Below are 17,931 nucleotides of genomic sequence, written 5' to 3' on the forward strand. Positions count from 1 at the left end.
ACATTGAAGTATACCGAAGGTTTTAGAATATCTTAGATTTTAATTAAACAACCGGTGTAATAGACGTTTATTTGCTAGAAGTATAATGTTTGGGTTGAAAAAGAAACATTTGTTGTGCCTTGGATGGTGATTACCATAAATTTTGTGCAGGTGAATATTCTAATCTAAATTTCACATAGAAAGAACAAAATAATGATTTTCTTTAATAAAATGAAAGAATAATATATATAAAGTATATTAACTCAAAACGCAAGCAAGCTACTGACGTAAACACATAAAAATTAAGTAAATTTATTTTCCAAAGCTGAAAAATATTTCTACATTAATAAAATTAAAAATCAAGTATATTGTGGATGAATTTTAGCAGGTGCACCATATTTTTAGGAATAATATGTTCCAGTACCGTTCCAGGTACGCTTCTACGTTTTTTGGCTATTCGAAAATGTTTTGCATTTTTTCCATTTTAGTTAAAAACATAATAATTCCTGATAATAAGGACATGTTGTAGAATAAATTTTGAGGAAGGAAAAAAAGTAATCAAAATCATTAATAATTTAATTTAATAAATACCTTAAAAAATTAAATAAATTTAAATTTTAATTTTGAACCCTATTTGTAATCACTCATATATTGCAAAGACAAAAAATATCTCTAATGGATTCTAAATAATTTTTAAGGTGTTAATGTTGGAAATTAAGTGTGGAAGTCACTTCGAAAATTTTGACGTTTGGTCGTTATGTTAAATTATACCAGCTAGGTGTAAGATAAAGATGTAAATAAAATAAGATGTTTCCTCTTTGAAATGGTAAGTAGCTAAACCTCCCAGTGAAGCATCTACGGAGAGAGCTAGTGAAGCTCTATATTTGTCCCATTTAAACTGTGTCGAAAAACGCACAGCTCTCTGCCATTTAGCTAGAAAGATTTCGATTTTGTCGATTTTCTGGATATAACCCTTGAAAAAATCGTACCTTATTTTATTATGCCCAAGAATCCATAAAATGAAATAAAATACCGTGTGTGTTCCATAAGAAAATATAACTCCTTTGTAATGATCTTAGTTCCTGATTACACCCTGTAACATTCTCAAAATAATTTTTGTAAATTATGTAACGTTCCCACATAGGTACCCATAAAATATTTTATTTCTACATCTATCCGTTTTTGTATAATCAACTGAGGCGAATGAGGTGCGCCACCCCATAATTGAAATTTGGGTAATGTCTGATGTTTTGCGTCCCGTATACGTATACGCAAGTATGTTTAGTTTCATAAATTAACGTACTATAACAAATATTAACAACAATAATTTAATTAATAATTAATTTTTGTTATTATATTTATCTCACCCTACAAAGACTGCACAACAGTACCATAGTCTGAAGTCTGAATTGTACATGGAAAATACAGCACAATGCCGACAGTTCAATTTCGGATAGGTGAATAATTGAATTTTACAAGGCGGTTCTCCGACGAAATATTTCTCAAGTGTGTACAGTGTGTCCCAGGCTGAGAGTGCATTGTAGCTCTCGGGAGAACTAAAATACCTAGATCGGAGATTTTTGAACATCATTGTTTCACAAACGAGATCTACCGGATTAAAAAAATATTTTCAATATGGCGGCTCTCCGGAAATACCGGAAGTTGACAGCAACTTTCTTATTTTAAATGGGTACCCCATTTTATTACATATTTAAATTTCTGTAAAATTTCATGAATTTTGATATTATTAAACACTCTATACCTAACATTAACCATGTTTTGAGAAAAAAAATATTTTAAAATTTTTGGAACGAAAAAAAAAACAAAAAAATATGTATAGCCTAAAAGTCAAATTTAGTGATTACCACAGTCACTGTGACATAGAAAGAAGACATGTGGCTATCTATTTCGAAAATGAAATTGTTTGAATGTCATATAATAATGACCGCAGCTGTCATGGAAATGAGCGATTAAAAAATTATCATAAATCATTTTTTTCAAATGGAAACCCACTTTTTTTATTTGACTAGTGAAAAGACTAAGACTAGTTTTCAATTTGTTACTTTTTGACTATACATGTTCCTATACCTATATATATGTTCCTATACTATATAAAATAAATTGTTTTTAAGTTATTTAAGATTTAGTTTTAAAGCGTATATTTTTCTTGATTTTAACCAGTAGCCTATGACTTTAAACGTCAAGTGATGTAAAACAATAGATCTGGCCATGTCATATTGTGATACTTTGTTCAAAAAGCAGTATGTTGTCGATCATCATTTCCAAGCCAACTCTGCATTTTTTTTCGATCATACGGTATATTATTAATAATATCAACTATTATATATCACTAAAGAGCGAAAATACGATATATATTTTTATAAATACACTTTTTAAACTTTTAAGCAGTCAGTATTTATAATATAGGAAATTCAAATAATTCGTTTTCTGACAGATGGAAATAAATTGTCTGACTGTTTGACACTTAATGTCAAAGGAAGATAAAATCAAAAATATATATATTTTTTCAGACTAAATCTTTTTATTTTAGGTATAGGAATATGTATAGTCAAAATGTAACGAATTGGAAAACCTTTGCACTAGTGAAGTAAAAAAAGTGGATTTCCATTTAAACAAAATGATTTATGATAAGTTTTTAATCGCTCAACTCCATGACAGCTACCGCCATTATTATATGACATTTTTGAACAATTTAAATTTTGAAATAGATAGCCACATGTCTTCTTATTATGTCACAGTGGCTGTGGTAATCACTAAATTTGACTTTTATGCTATACAAACTTTTTTGATAGGTAGTTTTTTTCGTCCAAAAATTTTAAATATTTTTTTCTCTCAACAGTTAATGTTAGGAGAGTGTTTAATATCAAAATTCGTCCGCATTTAACTTTTACCGTATTTGTTTCGAATAGTACCATTGAAAGAATCTATCTACATCTCAACATAGTCTAAAGCAGATGTCGATGTGAATTCTTCATTTCTTATTTTAGCGTACCTTTTAAATTCTTCTTGCGACACCGCCTTCAAATTAAAGCTGAGCCGATTTTTCGGTCTTTAAGAATATTTTTATATCCTTTTGTTTCTTCCGAAATTACATCATAATTTGTGCCAAGCGAAAAACGTGTCGCTTTTTTTCGAGTTAGTACTTGATGAAAGACGTTCGTATGTAAGATAATTGAGATAATGGTAATCGAACTGAAGATTTTTATTAAATGATTACTAATAAGTACCTTAAATGGGGTATGATTACCGTAAAGTGAATTCTTTCTGTTAAAAATGTTGTGATCGTTTACGTGAGGGATACATACGAGAATAATATTATGTGTTAAAAGTGAAAATTTTGCAACATGAATTTTATTAAATTAGCCCATAATAGTTAGTTATTACAAATTTCTTAATAGCTTAGTAATATATAAGGTGTCTTTTTAATAAGTATTTTAAGGAGGTTTGGTTAGGTTAGCTCACCGACACGAAAAACAGGCACCTTGAAATTTTGAAGTATTTTAAAGTTTAATAATATATTTTGTTGTAGTGGCCCGATTTTGATGATTTTTTAAGCAATTTGTAATTAAATTATTTGATTTTTTAGTATCTCGTTATAAATTAAAAATAAAACCTTCCATTCAATTATACGAGGGAACACAAAATATAAAATATTTTGGTGAAAATTTGAAACACATCGTGGAACAAAGCAAAGGATATAAAAATTATTTCTTCATCTAGGTACGTCTTTTCTTGATAGTTTGTGTTTTGATTCATCTCCATAGATTTATTGTTATTGGAGATATTAGCTTTTACAGCAATTTTAGCATTGAAAGCATGCCTCATCAACACACTTATAAAATAGTGTTTATGGTTTATGTAATGTCACTGTCGTTGAAAAGTCATATTATTATTGTGTATTAACGTTTACTCTAGTAGAGATGGTTTTAAGTTCTGAAGTTCGGCTATTGCTGCGTTAATTGATCATGGTAGAGATCAATGTTTGGACTTAAAACCATCTCTGTTAGACTAATTGCAAAAAAATAGAAAGACAATAATAATTAATTTATCAAAGACAGTAACATTACATAAATCATAAATACTATTTTAAAGAATCTCTTTTTTTATAGAAACTAATTTTTAACGTAAAAAATACGAAAAAATGCTAGAGTTTTCTTCAAAAGCGAATATCTCCAAAAAAATAAAGTTAAATATTGAAAAGTTGTTATATAAAAAATGACTTTATATATGCGTTCTAGAAGGCGTTAGGAGTACAAATACACAAAAATTTTCCTGGGGAAATGCGTCATTTTCATTTTTCGGATTTTAGTATAGCCGAAATCTGTTACATCAAAACTAGTCTTCGGGGTGTGTTTCAGACATTTTTCTCAACATAAAAACACAAAAAAGTGTCTGTGGAAATTTTTTATTTTTATTTTACATAAAAAATGCTTCGACTTTAGAATAACCGAAATCAGTTACATGAAAAATGAACTTATATTTGTTTTATACGAGCCGTTACGAGCAAAGAAATACAAACCCGGGAGTAAAACCTTAGACTAAGTAAAACATCTTTCGGAGGAATAACAATTCTTGTAGAATAGATAATATAGGTTCTTCTAAACTATAAGTACCTCGGAATGTTGCACTTATTCTTGTTTTTTATTAAAGCTTTACTTAAATAGGGCTAATTCAAAACAAAAAATCATTGGATCATGCAGTTTTCTTTTATATTTTAATAATTAACTGTGATTTTGCAAAAATATTAGATTGGTTAGCATTTGGGTTGCTTTGGTTAGCTTTTCTTTGTGGAGGGTGTTAAACTGTGGTTTTTATATTTAATAATTAACTGTGATTTTGCAAAAATATTAGATTGGTTAGGATTTGGGTTGCTTTGGTTAGCTTTTCTTTGTGGAGAGTCTTAAGCTGTGGTTTTCATATTCTAATAATTAACTGTAATTTTGTAAAAATATTATTAGATTTATTATTAGACTGGTTAGCATTTTAGACACTTTTAAATGATTTTTTTTTGGTTCAAAAGTGATAAAAAGACAAATTTTTATGTATTTATGCTTATAAAAATGGAAAATGAAAATCAAGCATTTCCGCAGGAAATTTTTTATTTTCTTGAGTTTGTAAGAACGCTCCTAAAAGGCAAAAATATATTAATTTTTTATATAACTGATTTCAGCTATTCTGAAGTCTATTAAATCTCCTCAGAAAATGGATACAGTTTATTTCCGCAGAAAAATGTTTATTTCCCTCAATTCGTGAATGCTTTAAAAGACAAAAATATATTTATTTTTTATATAACTGATTTCAGCTATTCTAAAGTCTAATAAATTCCCTTTGAAAATGAAAACAACTTATTTCCGCAGGAAAATTTCTGTGTTTATATGTTCAGAAAAATATTAAAAATAAAACGCTAAATATATTTTTTATAGCAGATTTCAGTTATTCTAAAGTGCGAAATTTGGAAATTACGCATTTCCGCAGGAAAATTTGTGTTTTCCGTGGTTCACAGTAGCTTTATAAAGACATTTTTTTTTATAATAACTAATTTCAGCTAAACGAAAGTTTACCCATAATTTTTAAATTCCTTGTTTTATTAACGTACTCCACATGGTGTTTCAAACTTTTACCAAAATACTAATATTTTGTTTTCCCTCGTATAATTGATAGATGGAAACTTTTAATAGATGGAAACTTTTAATAGGTGGAAACTTTTAATAGATGGAAACTTTTAATTTAAAAAGAGACACTAAAAAGTTAAATAATTTAGCTATAAATTGCTTAAAAATAATCAAAATCGGTTAACTAGAACACAATATATAAAACTTTAAAATACCTGAAAATTTTAAAGTGTCTTTTTCGTGCCGGTGAGTGTACAATCATTTTTATTTGCCAGAACCCTATATGGTGCTTAACAGAAAGTACTGAAATTATAGACCTAGAAGATAATATAAAAAAAAATTCAAAAAATTATTTTAAATTAACCTGTTTAATTTACAATTCAGCACAAACAGAAATTATATCGCTCATAATCGCTCCATTTCCTGCTTGTAAACATTAATTACGAGCGAAATAAATAAATTATCTTTCAGTAAAGTAGGAGCGAAGGTATCAATTATTCAATTAACACTCTTAATATATTATCATTGTCAATCAACTAATTACAGCCGAAAAGAAAAATGATACACACAAAAACGATGGTTATCGCACCCGCCCGTCTGTTCCCGTTTCCAGTAGTTTTATGCCGGTATAATTGCTCTATTTGAGAATTTAGCCGAAAGTAGATCAAAACAACCATTAAAAAGTAGTTAGGAGTATCGTTTTTATGTTCCGTGAAAGAATTTGTAAGCTGCCACGTAATAATTTAGTTAAAATAAATAAATTCATTCAAATAACGTTAACTTATTGTCCTGCATATCTTGATATAAATATTTATAACACGATTACCAGTTGAATCTGTGTGATATTAAGCTTACGAAATGTCGTAGAAAAGAAGAATTTGTAGCATTTTTGTAATAACTTTATTTGATTTGTTAGTTTATTTATCAGTTATCGGTTACAACCTTCATCATCTGCAAGAGTTTGAAGACTTGCAGATTCTCCCTGCAGATGATATCGAAGGAGTAATTTTTTTTATAACTTTCGATTTTATAAGTTGTTTTTGGCATGTTTTTGATCTTCTTCTTTAAGTTCAAAACCTTATTGTATTACTTTTTTTTGTATTTGGTGGTAGTTTCTGTTGTTAATTTCTTGTTTTTTGTCTGTTGTTAATTAGTTCTCTTGGCTGTTCTGATGTCTGATTCTATTCTAGTTTCGTAAGTGTGTTTATTAGTTTTCAAAGTAATAGTTGTTTTTATTAAGTTATTATTAATTTTGTATCTGGTGGTAGTTTATGTTGTAGATTTTTGTGTGATTTTTTTAGTTTTCTTGGCTGTTCTGATGTCTGATTCTATTCTAGTTTCTTCTGGTTTCGTAAGTGTGCTTATTAGTTTTCAAAGTAATAGTGGTTTTATTAAGTTCTTTTTAAATTTGTATAAAAGTAATATATTATATGATATTTTATTAACTGTCATATGTACAATAATTCTTTCGTTTTTTGGTACACTACTTCTGTTGGTGTCTAGGTTAAATATTGTTTTTAGTATTCTATTTTGTTGTCTTTGTAGTATGTTTAATATTTATAATGTAATATATTCAAATATTTTCCGTCATGTATATACAAATAAACTGGTAAATATTCAGGGCATTATAGTGAATAATATTTAACGTAGCAGATTAATCCATTATATCAAAGATACATATACGAATAATCATTTGGTATGTTTGTGCTGTCTCTGGAGAATAGCACAGAAACAGAACACTTAAAGATGGGGGATTCTATCGGTGGACCTCTGCTCCAAATGAGATCGGACCAAATGACCTCTCTTTATCACTACCACAAACCATTCGAGGTGAATAAAATGGATCGAAGAATGTGGAGAGATACAACATTCCTTCAGGACGGACTAACCTGGTATACAGGCGCGGCGGGTCAAAGACCGTTGAAGGAACAGGAGCTGGAGTATTTAGGAAAAGACCAAGGGCAAGTTTATCCTTTTCCTTGGGTAAATACTCAACCGTATTCCACGCAGAAATCTTCTCCATTCTACAATGTGCGAGAGAAAACAACAGAAGAGCTTACTCGCAGTGTTTCCGACAAAGGACGGCCCATTATTTTTGAAAAAATTAAATGTCGCATAACGGTTTAGTACTTCCGGAAACTACCAGAAGAATAAAATTTGAATGGAGATCAAATGGGCGAAATTCCATTATTTTATAGTCCAGAATGCAACTCTGCGTAAAGAAAGGGGAAAAAAAGATTTTCAAATATACAATCAGTCATTACATACGGTTGTGAAACTTGGACATTGAAACAGGAATTCAAAAGAGTTCAAGTGGTACAAAGGTCTATGGATCTTTGCATGGTTTAAATAGTATAGTAGAGTGGTAAAGACACAGAAAACGTAGGTAGCAGACGGGATCTATAGAATTAAATCTTTAAAACCCAAATAATGATTAGCGATACTGGTCTTGCGGTGTTGATCTTGCACGAAAAGCAACCAACTTAAGACCAAGGTAAGTGTTAGACTTCAAAGACCAAAACCGACCAGTGCAGTACTTAGCAAGACCAAAACCAAGCATGCAAGTCTTGGTCTCGCCTTCGCTATCACTAAATCCAAGGTATCCAAGAGGCTTAAAAGGATCAAAGAGACGTTTTGTATAACACAGTAAAATTGTAGATTGCCATTTGAATTCAGAAGTTTGTTGTTAATAATTCTGTACTTATTTTGATAGTGTAATTATATTTCTTCTTTATGGACGGATTATAATGATATCACAGATCACAGCTTATTCAAACTCAGCATTCCGACTGAACAATCATTCGCATTCAACTCTGCATAGCTACCAATATATTCGCAAACCTTATGTAACAAGTCAGCTTCTGAGCTTTAATGATCCAAAAAATGACCAGGAATGACGCTCAGACTATTGGCTTATGTATGAGAATGTGACATGAGGTTGACCTCAGATTCATATTCTTGTATACAATCATAATCGTGTATCCATACAATCTTGCATTCGTTTCATACTTTTGTATCCACTTTTCAAAAGGGATACTCAAAAACAAAGTGAAAATTACTACTTATACAGGGTGAGTCTTAAATAAGTGCAAATATTTTCAGGGCTACCTAGTTCAAAATAACCGAGTTATTCAAGTTTGAAAATTAAAAAAAAATAATTTATTTTAAAAGAAAATTGAGAGCCACCATAATATCAGAGATTAAGAAATTATACCGTGGGAAAATTTGGGGTGAATAGGCAGCAATATAGGATAAAAGAAAATGCATGATTTTCAACATCTTTTTTTGCGAAAAAAAACTCATAGACGAATTCCCGACGTCGAAATATACCACCCCTAAAAATATTTGTACTTATTTAAGACTCATCCCTCACCTATATAGTACTAAATAAGCTGTGATAGTACCCAAGAGGCCTAAGAACAGGGATTACCCTAATTTAAGATTTATATATAAGGTGAGTTTGTCTGCCTTCGTATAATTGTTATCTTTGTCACTTTCTGATGTTATCTGTCAGAATCATACATTCTATTGCTGCCAATGCTATAGTAATATTTTATAACACAAAAGACGGCACAATATTTTGTAGATATATTTCTAAAAAAATTGTCATATGGATAAATTAGCAGGTATTAAAATTTTAGCTGGGAACATAATTCTTTTATTTTTTTACAGTACATTTTGCAGGGTTGGCATGCATTAAAAGATTTAAATCATGATTTAAATCGTGATTTAAATCAAGTGATTTTTTTAATTTTAATCATGTGATTTAAATCAAAAAATTAATTTTATTGAAACTTTATATTAAATCAAAAAATAACTGTAAAAGTTATAAAAATCTATCCTAGAAAACTATCAAAAATATTTCTATAACAGATAATAAATCGAAAAATAATTGTAAATTTTATAAAACTATATAAAAATATCTATTTATCAATTTAAATGTTGAACCGATTTTTGAAGTAATTTCGTGTGAATCCATAAGACCGCTAGACGCAGGAATTTATTTTAAAAGTTATTTATGTGACAAAAATTCGCTTTTCGAATACATATCATTCGGCAACTAATGCAGAACTAGGTTCTTCTGATATAGAGACTATATCTTCATTCCCGAAAATGTATAATCGTCAGAAAATATGTTGTTCTATTTTTTTTGAAATGTTAGTATGTTTCCAAATTCTTACCTACATTTTCATTTGCAGTATGTACTTTACACTTTGGCATTAGATAATACTATTTTCATTCTCGACTTAAGACTATTTCCGAACAATAGTGTATTGTTTTATTAAGAGTAGAAATTATACTTTTTTTGACGATGCTGTACATTTGAAGGACCATCGTAAAGCTATACCATCGTAAGCTTTTCCGACGTTACAAGGAGGCACAAAGTACATTTTACTCCGAATAATGAACTATTTTTTTTAAATTCCAAATAATTTTTTAATCAATTTCAAACATTGCAAATAATACACAGTAATCGAGAAACGATTTGTAAACTCGTTGAATTTGACACCTAATATCAGTTTAATAATATATTTGTGTACTTTTGTGCTTAGGCGTAACAGTGCTTTACTTTTATGCCTATAGCCGTTAGAATGACAAAAATTAATACTTTTGAGACGTTTGAAAAAAATCCTTTTGATCTGAAGCGAGTGACTTTTTGCAGAATATATTGGTGACCGATGTGGAAAAATGACACGCCCCGTAGAATTGTTAATGTTATCGGTATCGCTCAGAGTTATTAAGATTTAGCCATTTAGGATAGAACTTTAATTGGAAATAAGTCCTAGTCATTTGGAAATACGATTTAAATACTGTTTTGAATTAAAATCATAAAAATCTGATTTAAATCAAAAAATCCGATTTAAATTAAAAAAAGCTGATTTTTTTATTTTTTTAAAAAATCATGATTTTTCCAACCCTGATATTTTGTATACATCTGTGTGAATAATAAAATATTTCCTGTCCTAGTACGTTTACATGTATTTATGACTATATATCATCATAAAATTCTTCAAGCCTCCTAGAAAAGACATACGAACCTGTTATTTAATTCGCCATTCAAATAAAGCGCTTCACATATCCATTCCGTTAATCTTTTGTCAATATATTATTTCATCAAAAGGAGCCTTGTCATGAGTACGGTGCCTTTGATAGGCCGCCATAAGGCTTAACTAATTCGTTTAATAAGCTTTTAATTAAGAATGGCTATTCAATGAGATGCGGACATTTTGAGAAAATTAAAATCAACGATAATAATATCATTATGCCTGTAAATGGATTAATAAAAATTTAATTTATGTGTAATATATTAGCCGGCCGTAACCGAGAAAATTAGGAGATTCCTTTACGAGGTTCCTTTAGGGGATTAAAGTCTGAATTTTAATTTAATCTGAATAATACAAAATTAATGGCGATTCTGGAGGCTTTTCATTTATTTATTTATTTTTAATACAAAATATTTAATAGAAGCCCTAGCGAAACTAGGTACTGACAGGTCTTATATAGATACTTTCGCTAATATATACAAAGAAGTCAAAGCCAAGAGTAATGATATATAAAACAACACCAGATTTCCCTGACAAGGCAGTACAACAGGGAGACGCGATATCTGCAAAGCTGTTTACAGCAACACTAGAAGAAATCTTCCGTCAACTGGACGGAACCAACAAAGGATTAAAAATAGATGGAGAATAACTTAACCATATAAGATTCGCTGATAACATAGTTCTAATTGCCAATAGTCCTAAAGAACTACAAGCACAAATTAACGAACTAAATACAGCCGGCAATAAAGTAGGTCTCAAAATGAATTTAGCAAAAAGTAAAGTAATGTACAACAAACTATCACACAAAAAAAGTAGATAGATAGATAGATATTCATTTATTTGTTCCGATTTACAAAAATTACCTTATCTATACCTAAATATACCCTTCTCTACAAAAACACTCTTGCAGCTTTCTAAACGGCTCATCCTAAATATATTTCGAATACATCTTTTTTGTAGCAGAAAGATTCTACCTATATCAGTACAATTTCCCCAAATTACCCAGCCATATCTCATTTTAGATTGCACAAAAGCATAATAAGCTGTCAATGCAGCTTCTTCGCCTACATTCTCCGAGACAATCCTCAAAACAATGCCGTGTCTTGATACCCCCTTTGCAACACCATCAACATGCGCTTTCCAATCCAATCTGCTGTCATGACAACACCAAGCAGAGAAACGTTCTTAGTTGTAATAATTTCATCATTTTTATATTGAAGTGTAAACGCATTCTCTGCTCTGTTACCAAAAGCTACACATTGCGTTTTAGATGTATTCATCGATAAACCCATTAACGAAAAATACTCCACCAATATATCACAAGTTCTTTTAATTTTAACTTCCATTAATTCTGCATTCTCTGCATCAAAGATCAGCGTAGTGTCATCGGCATAGAGAGCTGTATGTTCCCTCGCTATATTAGGTAGCTCGTTCGTATAAATTATATACAATCTACCCTGACTGTCATATTCAAAAACCTGCTGGGTTCTATCAACTAAATAAGACTTTATTAGCTCCAACGCCATACCCCGGATGCCATACCTATCCAGAACTCGGCATAGTATTTTATGGTTTACACAATCGAACGCCTTTGATAGATCAATACAAATTGCTACAGTTAGCTTTGTTTATTCAATGAATTTAGTATTTTTGTTAGTACTTGATAAATCGCTCTTACTGACGATTTCCCTTTTCTAAAACCGTTTTGACTATCCGAGATAATGACGCGGCTTTCTAAGAAATTTGATATTCGACTGTAAATTATTCTTTCAAAAATCTTCCCGATGTTTGGAAGTAGAGATATAGGTCGATAATTATGTTCATCGTCGATCTGTCCTTTCTTGAACACAGCTTTAATTAATGAATTCTTTAACTGATCAGGATAAATACCCGTAGAAAAATAGAAGTTTGTTATATACTATAGGATCCGATATACAATGAGAAATACTCTTAAGGATATGCACAGGTAAGTTGTCATCACCGACAGATTTTGTATAATTTAGTTGATTAATTATCTTATGGAAATAGCAGAAGATATTTGGGAAAACTGATACACAGCTCTGGATCTCTACTACCAGAAATCAATAGAAGAATTAAATAAGCATGGAGTACTTATGGAAGAAACTCAATCATATTCAAATCTAGAATTCAATTTATCTAAAGAAGAAAACATTCGACCAATGTGTATTACCACTCATAACATATGCATGTGAAACCTGGACACTTAAAGGTTGATTCTCACTATACCTTCCGTTTCTATTCCATATCCGTTCCGTATTTTTTATTTTATTGACGATATACGTAAGCTTCCGTTCCGTATCAGTTCCATACTTTTAATTTTACAATTTATATCATTACGAAAGTTTTATTTTTAAAATTTGTATCTTTTGAAAAAGGTAATAGATTTAATTAAGAGATGAAAGAATAAATAAATATCAGCAAAATGTTAACAGAGCTGGTACAAATGTAAGAACTTGACAACGCTGTTTCTGATACGCTTCAGTCCGTCCGTCAAAAAAATTTATGGAAGGAAAGGATATGAAACGGAAGTGAAACGGAACGGATAGTGTGCATTGTCCTATTCATTTACATGATATAATATTTTATGTAAATGGAAGGGAAACGAAAGGTTGATATGGAAGGTATAGTGAGAATCAATCTTAAAACGGACATTATAAGGGACTGCAAGTCGCACAATGCTCAATAAAACGAAATATGCTGGGAATAACCAAAAAAAGACCGTAAAAGAATAGAGTGGATATGACAAAAAACCCAGGTAATAGATGTCATCCACAGAATCAAATCCCTCAAGTAGCAATGGGCAGGACACCTGGCAAGCAGGACGGACAACAGTTGGACCACAAAAATTACAGCATGGTATCCACGGGGGATTAAGAGACCTAGAAGAACGCAAACCTGAGATGTGAGATGAGGCCATGATATTAGCATAGTAGAAGGAAACTTTTCCTACAACAATGATATTAGGAAATTAGCGGCGATAACTTGGAGCCGCATAACCAGCAACAGACAACAATGGGCCTAACTACAAAGAGAGAAAAATACAAATATATGAGGGAGGCTACACCATAATCTCTGGATAAAATTTTCTCAGGAGAAGTAAAAGAAAATTTAAGTTAAAACAATATGCTGCTTTTTAAATCTTATTATAGTGGATTTTTATAGAATTTTACTATCAATTTTCTGGGGCATAAATCAGATTAGAAGGGTATTGTTTTTGAAGTACTTAATCTGAAAAACTATTTCTTTTGAAATAATACAGTTTTTAATAGGTTAAATAAAGTTTTGAATAGGTTGTGCGATATCTAGGATTGAATCGTTATGGGATAAGTTGAGGGGTGAAAAATGCGACAGTATTATTAGATACATAACTTCGTATTGCCTCTTTTCATTTAATGCTTTGCTCAATTTCGAGCTCTACCCTTTTGCCCTACTCTGTAGGAATTTGATCAATACAAAAAACTGACCAATGTACAATTTGTAATACAAAAAACTTACAAATGTACTCAACAAATTTACTCTATGGGGGATTGTCACATAGCAGGCTCACTGAAGGCAGTATGATTGATTTGGTGTTACTGAACGTGTGGACACATTGTCAGAGAAACTGATCAGTATATTCATACATTCAGTAAAAGTGAAAGTTACCTCCACATTTGTTCATTTTGAGTGAACAATGAATACAAACTGAAATGTGAGAAAGTATAATGAGGAAATATTATTGAAACTGGCTTCCAAGATTAGTTCTTTCAATATAGTTTCACTACATGGCATCCCATTTTAGGGTTTCCAATTTTCGGGATCGGGATCCCGTTTTGAAATCCCGTGATAAGAACTTATAATCTCGGGATTGTGTATCAGAATGAGAATATAAATATAACAATATAAAAGTGCATTCCGATAATTTATATAATATCTTAAATATTAAATTTTTAGTTTTATTTACTATTTTTTTCCGATCAAAGTGTAGTTCTCAGGAAATGTTTATTTAGATATAGGGAAAAACATTTTAGGTGCCATTTTACTAATTTTACAGGAGAGCTCTGGACGGCTGGTGGTTCCACTTCTTTCTCTGAAGAAATAATGTAATATCCCAGCTATAAATGATGTAAATAAGAAGATCTGTGTAAAATACACGACTGTTTATCGTTAAAGACTTGTAGTTGTAACAGGCCATGGGAATTGTTAATAGATTTGTAATAACAAATGAGTGTGTACTAGCATTTAGTTAAGATTGGTAAATTGCTTGTACTAACGCAAAAATAATAGAATGTACATGTTAAATTGTAATTCATTGTTGCAATCTTTCCGCGCAGTTAGAAGAACGCCATCGTATAAACATTTTCTTGTCTTTCAACTTAATTTATTGACTTAGCTTGATGGATGTCGATTTAATAATTGTTTCTGTTTTATTTTGTTCTAGTAGGTGAATAGGGTATGAGCTCAGGGACGATAATGTATTATAGAAGCATGTTTACGTAAAGCCATACATGTCAATACATCGCATTGATCCAATATAAACAAATATAAACAACATGAAGGCACTCCCTTTCTCTCTCCCACTCTAATATTTCAGTAAGATAGCGGAGTTCCAAACCTAATTTATTTAAAAATTAACTTCCTGTATAATCTTTTGTTTCGTGAATTTTTTCGATATTTTCAAAGTCAATCTGCTATTCGGGAGGAAACCAATAAAAAAAAACGGTTGTGCTGTTTTGGAGTTATAAATGTTGTACTTATAAAGCCTCGTACTCACTATGCGCTGATGCGATTCGTTAATGCGTCGATTTGATGCACCAATGCGTCGTGTTTTTCGGTTGTTCGTCGGTATGTCGGTTTTTCGGAGAACCATCAAAAGAAATATCATGAACACAATGGACGAATTTCCAAACGAACTAACGAATTGTGTCGACAAACCGCACCATACTCACTATGCGCGCATGGTTGCATAGACACATGAGTACTGAGTATTACTGAGTATGAGGCTCAACCCTAAATTATGAATATTTTTTATATCAACTTATATTTAAAGATTTACAAGTTTTTATTTATGGGTACTATAATTCAGAAATGAAAAATCATATGAATATGCCAGGTTTCGGCTTTCAAAATTCAGATTGACAAAGTAACAGATTTTAATTACAAATTAAAGCATTGGAGTTTTTGCATTGTTTACATTTGTAAGTTTCATCTCACATGTTTTTTTTTGCTTGGACCTTGTGGGAATTTAGCTTTACCAACGTAAAATTTGTGTCGTGGTCGTGGAATTTGCAACAAAAATAGAAACATAAAAAAAAATAGTTATTTCAACCTATTTTGTACAGAACCTATATGAACAGTAAAATAAAACACTAATTCACCACAATACAATTTCGCTAATCATATTAGCATCATCAGCAAATGATGAAGACTTGTAGAAGAATGTTTAAGAGGGATCACCGCGACCTTACAGATTTATTGTGTGGTCCCTTTTCTTAAGTTATAACGAGTTCTAACTCTTTATACAGTCTCAGGACTTTGACAAAAGCCAGTATTTGAGAAGGCTCTACAGAGGCCAGCTCTAAATCTCTGACATGGTACTCAGTGTTAAGGTGTTCTGGTGTTTTCCCATTTCCCCACAGAATCTTCATTTTTTTCCAATAACAAGGGGCCGTGCTCTCCTGGAAACACTGCGACCTCTGAGGCCTATTGTGTTTGTTCCTTTTCTTGTATCTGTACCCATTCTCCTATCCAACCTCCTCTATATTCAAAACCTGTACCAACTTATGCAGGTCCTTAAGAGGGGGAGCATAGTTTCTCCGGTTCTAGCCTAGCTTTCCCAAATAAAAATTATCGCTTGCGATCCAGAGCATATATTGCAGGACATATTATGAGCTGTGTCAGGATCTCTATCGCAGAGTCTGCAGCAAAGACTTCTTTGATACAGGTTGAGCTTGTTCGGGTAATACTTGACAGCCATATGTCCTGTCAAGAGACCTGTTGTAAACCACAATTTACTCCTGCTAAGCAGTAGCAGTTCTTTGGGGTTTTAGAGCTAGGTCATTGGAAAAAGGCCTTGCTATGCCTGTGCCCCTGTCTGTTTCTCCAGTGGACATTCTGCTTTTCCTTAGGTCCAGAGTTTTAGTGTACTACGGGCCATACATTTGGGTATTCCCAGTACTGGCTCTGGACAAAGATAGGACGCCGATGATCCTTGCTCCACAGAATCGGCATTTACCGTTGTTTATCGGCTGTTAGAAACTCAATCATGACAATCCGAAAATTGTTCTTTCTTAAATCAAGCAATCTTTGTTTTTTCTCGGTAGTAAGTTCTGAGAAACTTTATTAAATGTCTAGACCGTTGGAGGATTTCCATTCCAGGTTACAGACGGAGTCTTCCAGGTTCTTAAGTTCCCTTTTCAGTTGGCTCCCGCTTGGAAAGCAGAACAGTTCTGATTTAATTTATTCAGCTCCTCTAGGTATTCTTTGACCAACTTCGAATTGATGTTTACTGAGTTGATCGCTTTTAGTGCTGGTTCATTATCGGATAAGATGGCTATTTCCTGTTTCCAATAGTTCCTATCTCTAAAATAATGAATGTGAAAAAGTGAATGTCACTTTTGGAAAACCATCTGCTGATTCAGTTTTAAAAGTAAAGTGTTTTGCTAGGGTAAAAAAATAAGATTAAATGTAATTAACAAATAAAAGGCAATTAACCAGCTTTTAAGTAGATATACATTGCAGTCAGTGTTTGTAAATTATTCAAATTATTATTAATAAAATATTTAGTTTTATTTATGTATGCTTTATTTATTCCTCTGCAATATTAAAACTTTCTTATTAGTACGTATGTTATATTCCTAAATGTAATAATAAATGCAAGTTTTTATTAAATTTGGAAGTAAGGAAAGTAAGGAATAGATATTTTATTGATTTTGTGTATGCGGTGTTTTGTTTAACACACACTTTTTTTGTTTTAATACACAACCTACAGTAGTTTTTAAATGAAATAACGATTAGATTTTTGAGTATGAGGTATACCTACAGTTTTTTTCATAATATTTTGTAGTCATCACTTGTCACTAAAATGTTAAATCTGTACCAAACTTATTTCTTTTATAAAATAAAATAAACTACTTTGAAATTAAAATGATATTTCTATCAATCACCGTCAAGGATTTTGTCGTTGGACACGTTGGACAGACTATATATGTAATACTCTATTTATATGATGTCAATAGTTTTGAATTCTTTTTTTAAACTTCTTTGATGTTACA

General features: G+C 31.1%; 1 protein-coding gene across 1 annotated transcript in view; it reads right to left on the bottom strand.

The window, feature by feature from the left end:
• LOC115890284 (ADAMTS-like protein 4) overlaps positions 1–7,635 on the bottom strand; it is a 32,863-nt gene extending 25,228 nt beyond the window's left edge. Inside the window, 1 exon segment of the mRNA XM_030910462.1 lies at positions 7,435–7,635. Within this exon segment, the coding sequence (XP_030766322.1) occupies positions 7,435–7,635 (201 nt within the window).
• Positions 7,636–17,931: the final 10,296 nt, after the last annotated feature.

This window comes from Sitophilus oryzae, unplaced genomic scaffold, assembly GCF_002938485.1.
Source record: "Sitophilus oryzae breed Bouriz unplaced genomic scaffold, Soryzae_2.0 scaffold_860_pilon_pilon, whole genome shotgun sequence".
Lineage (NCBI taxonomy): Eukaryota > Metazoa > Arthropoda > Insecta > Coleoptera > Curculionidae > Sitophilus > Sitophilus oryzae.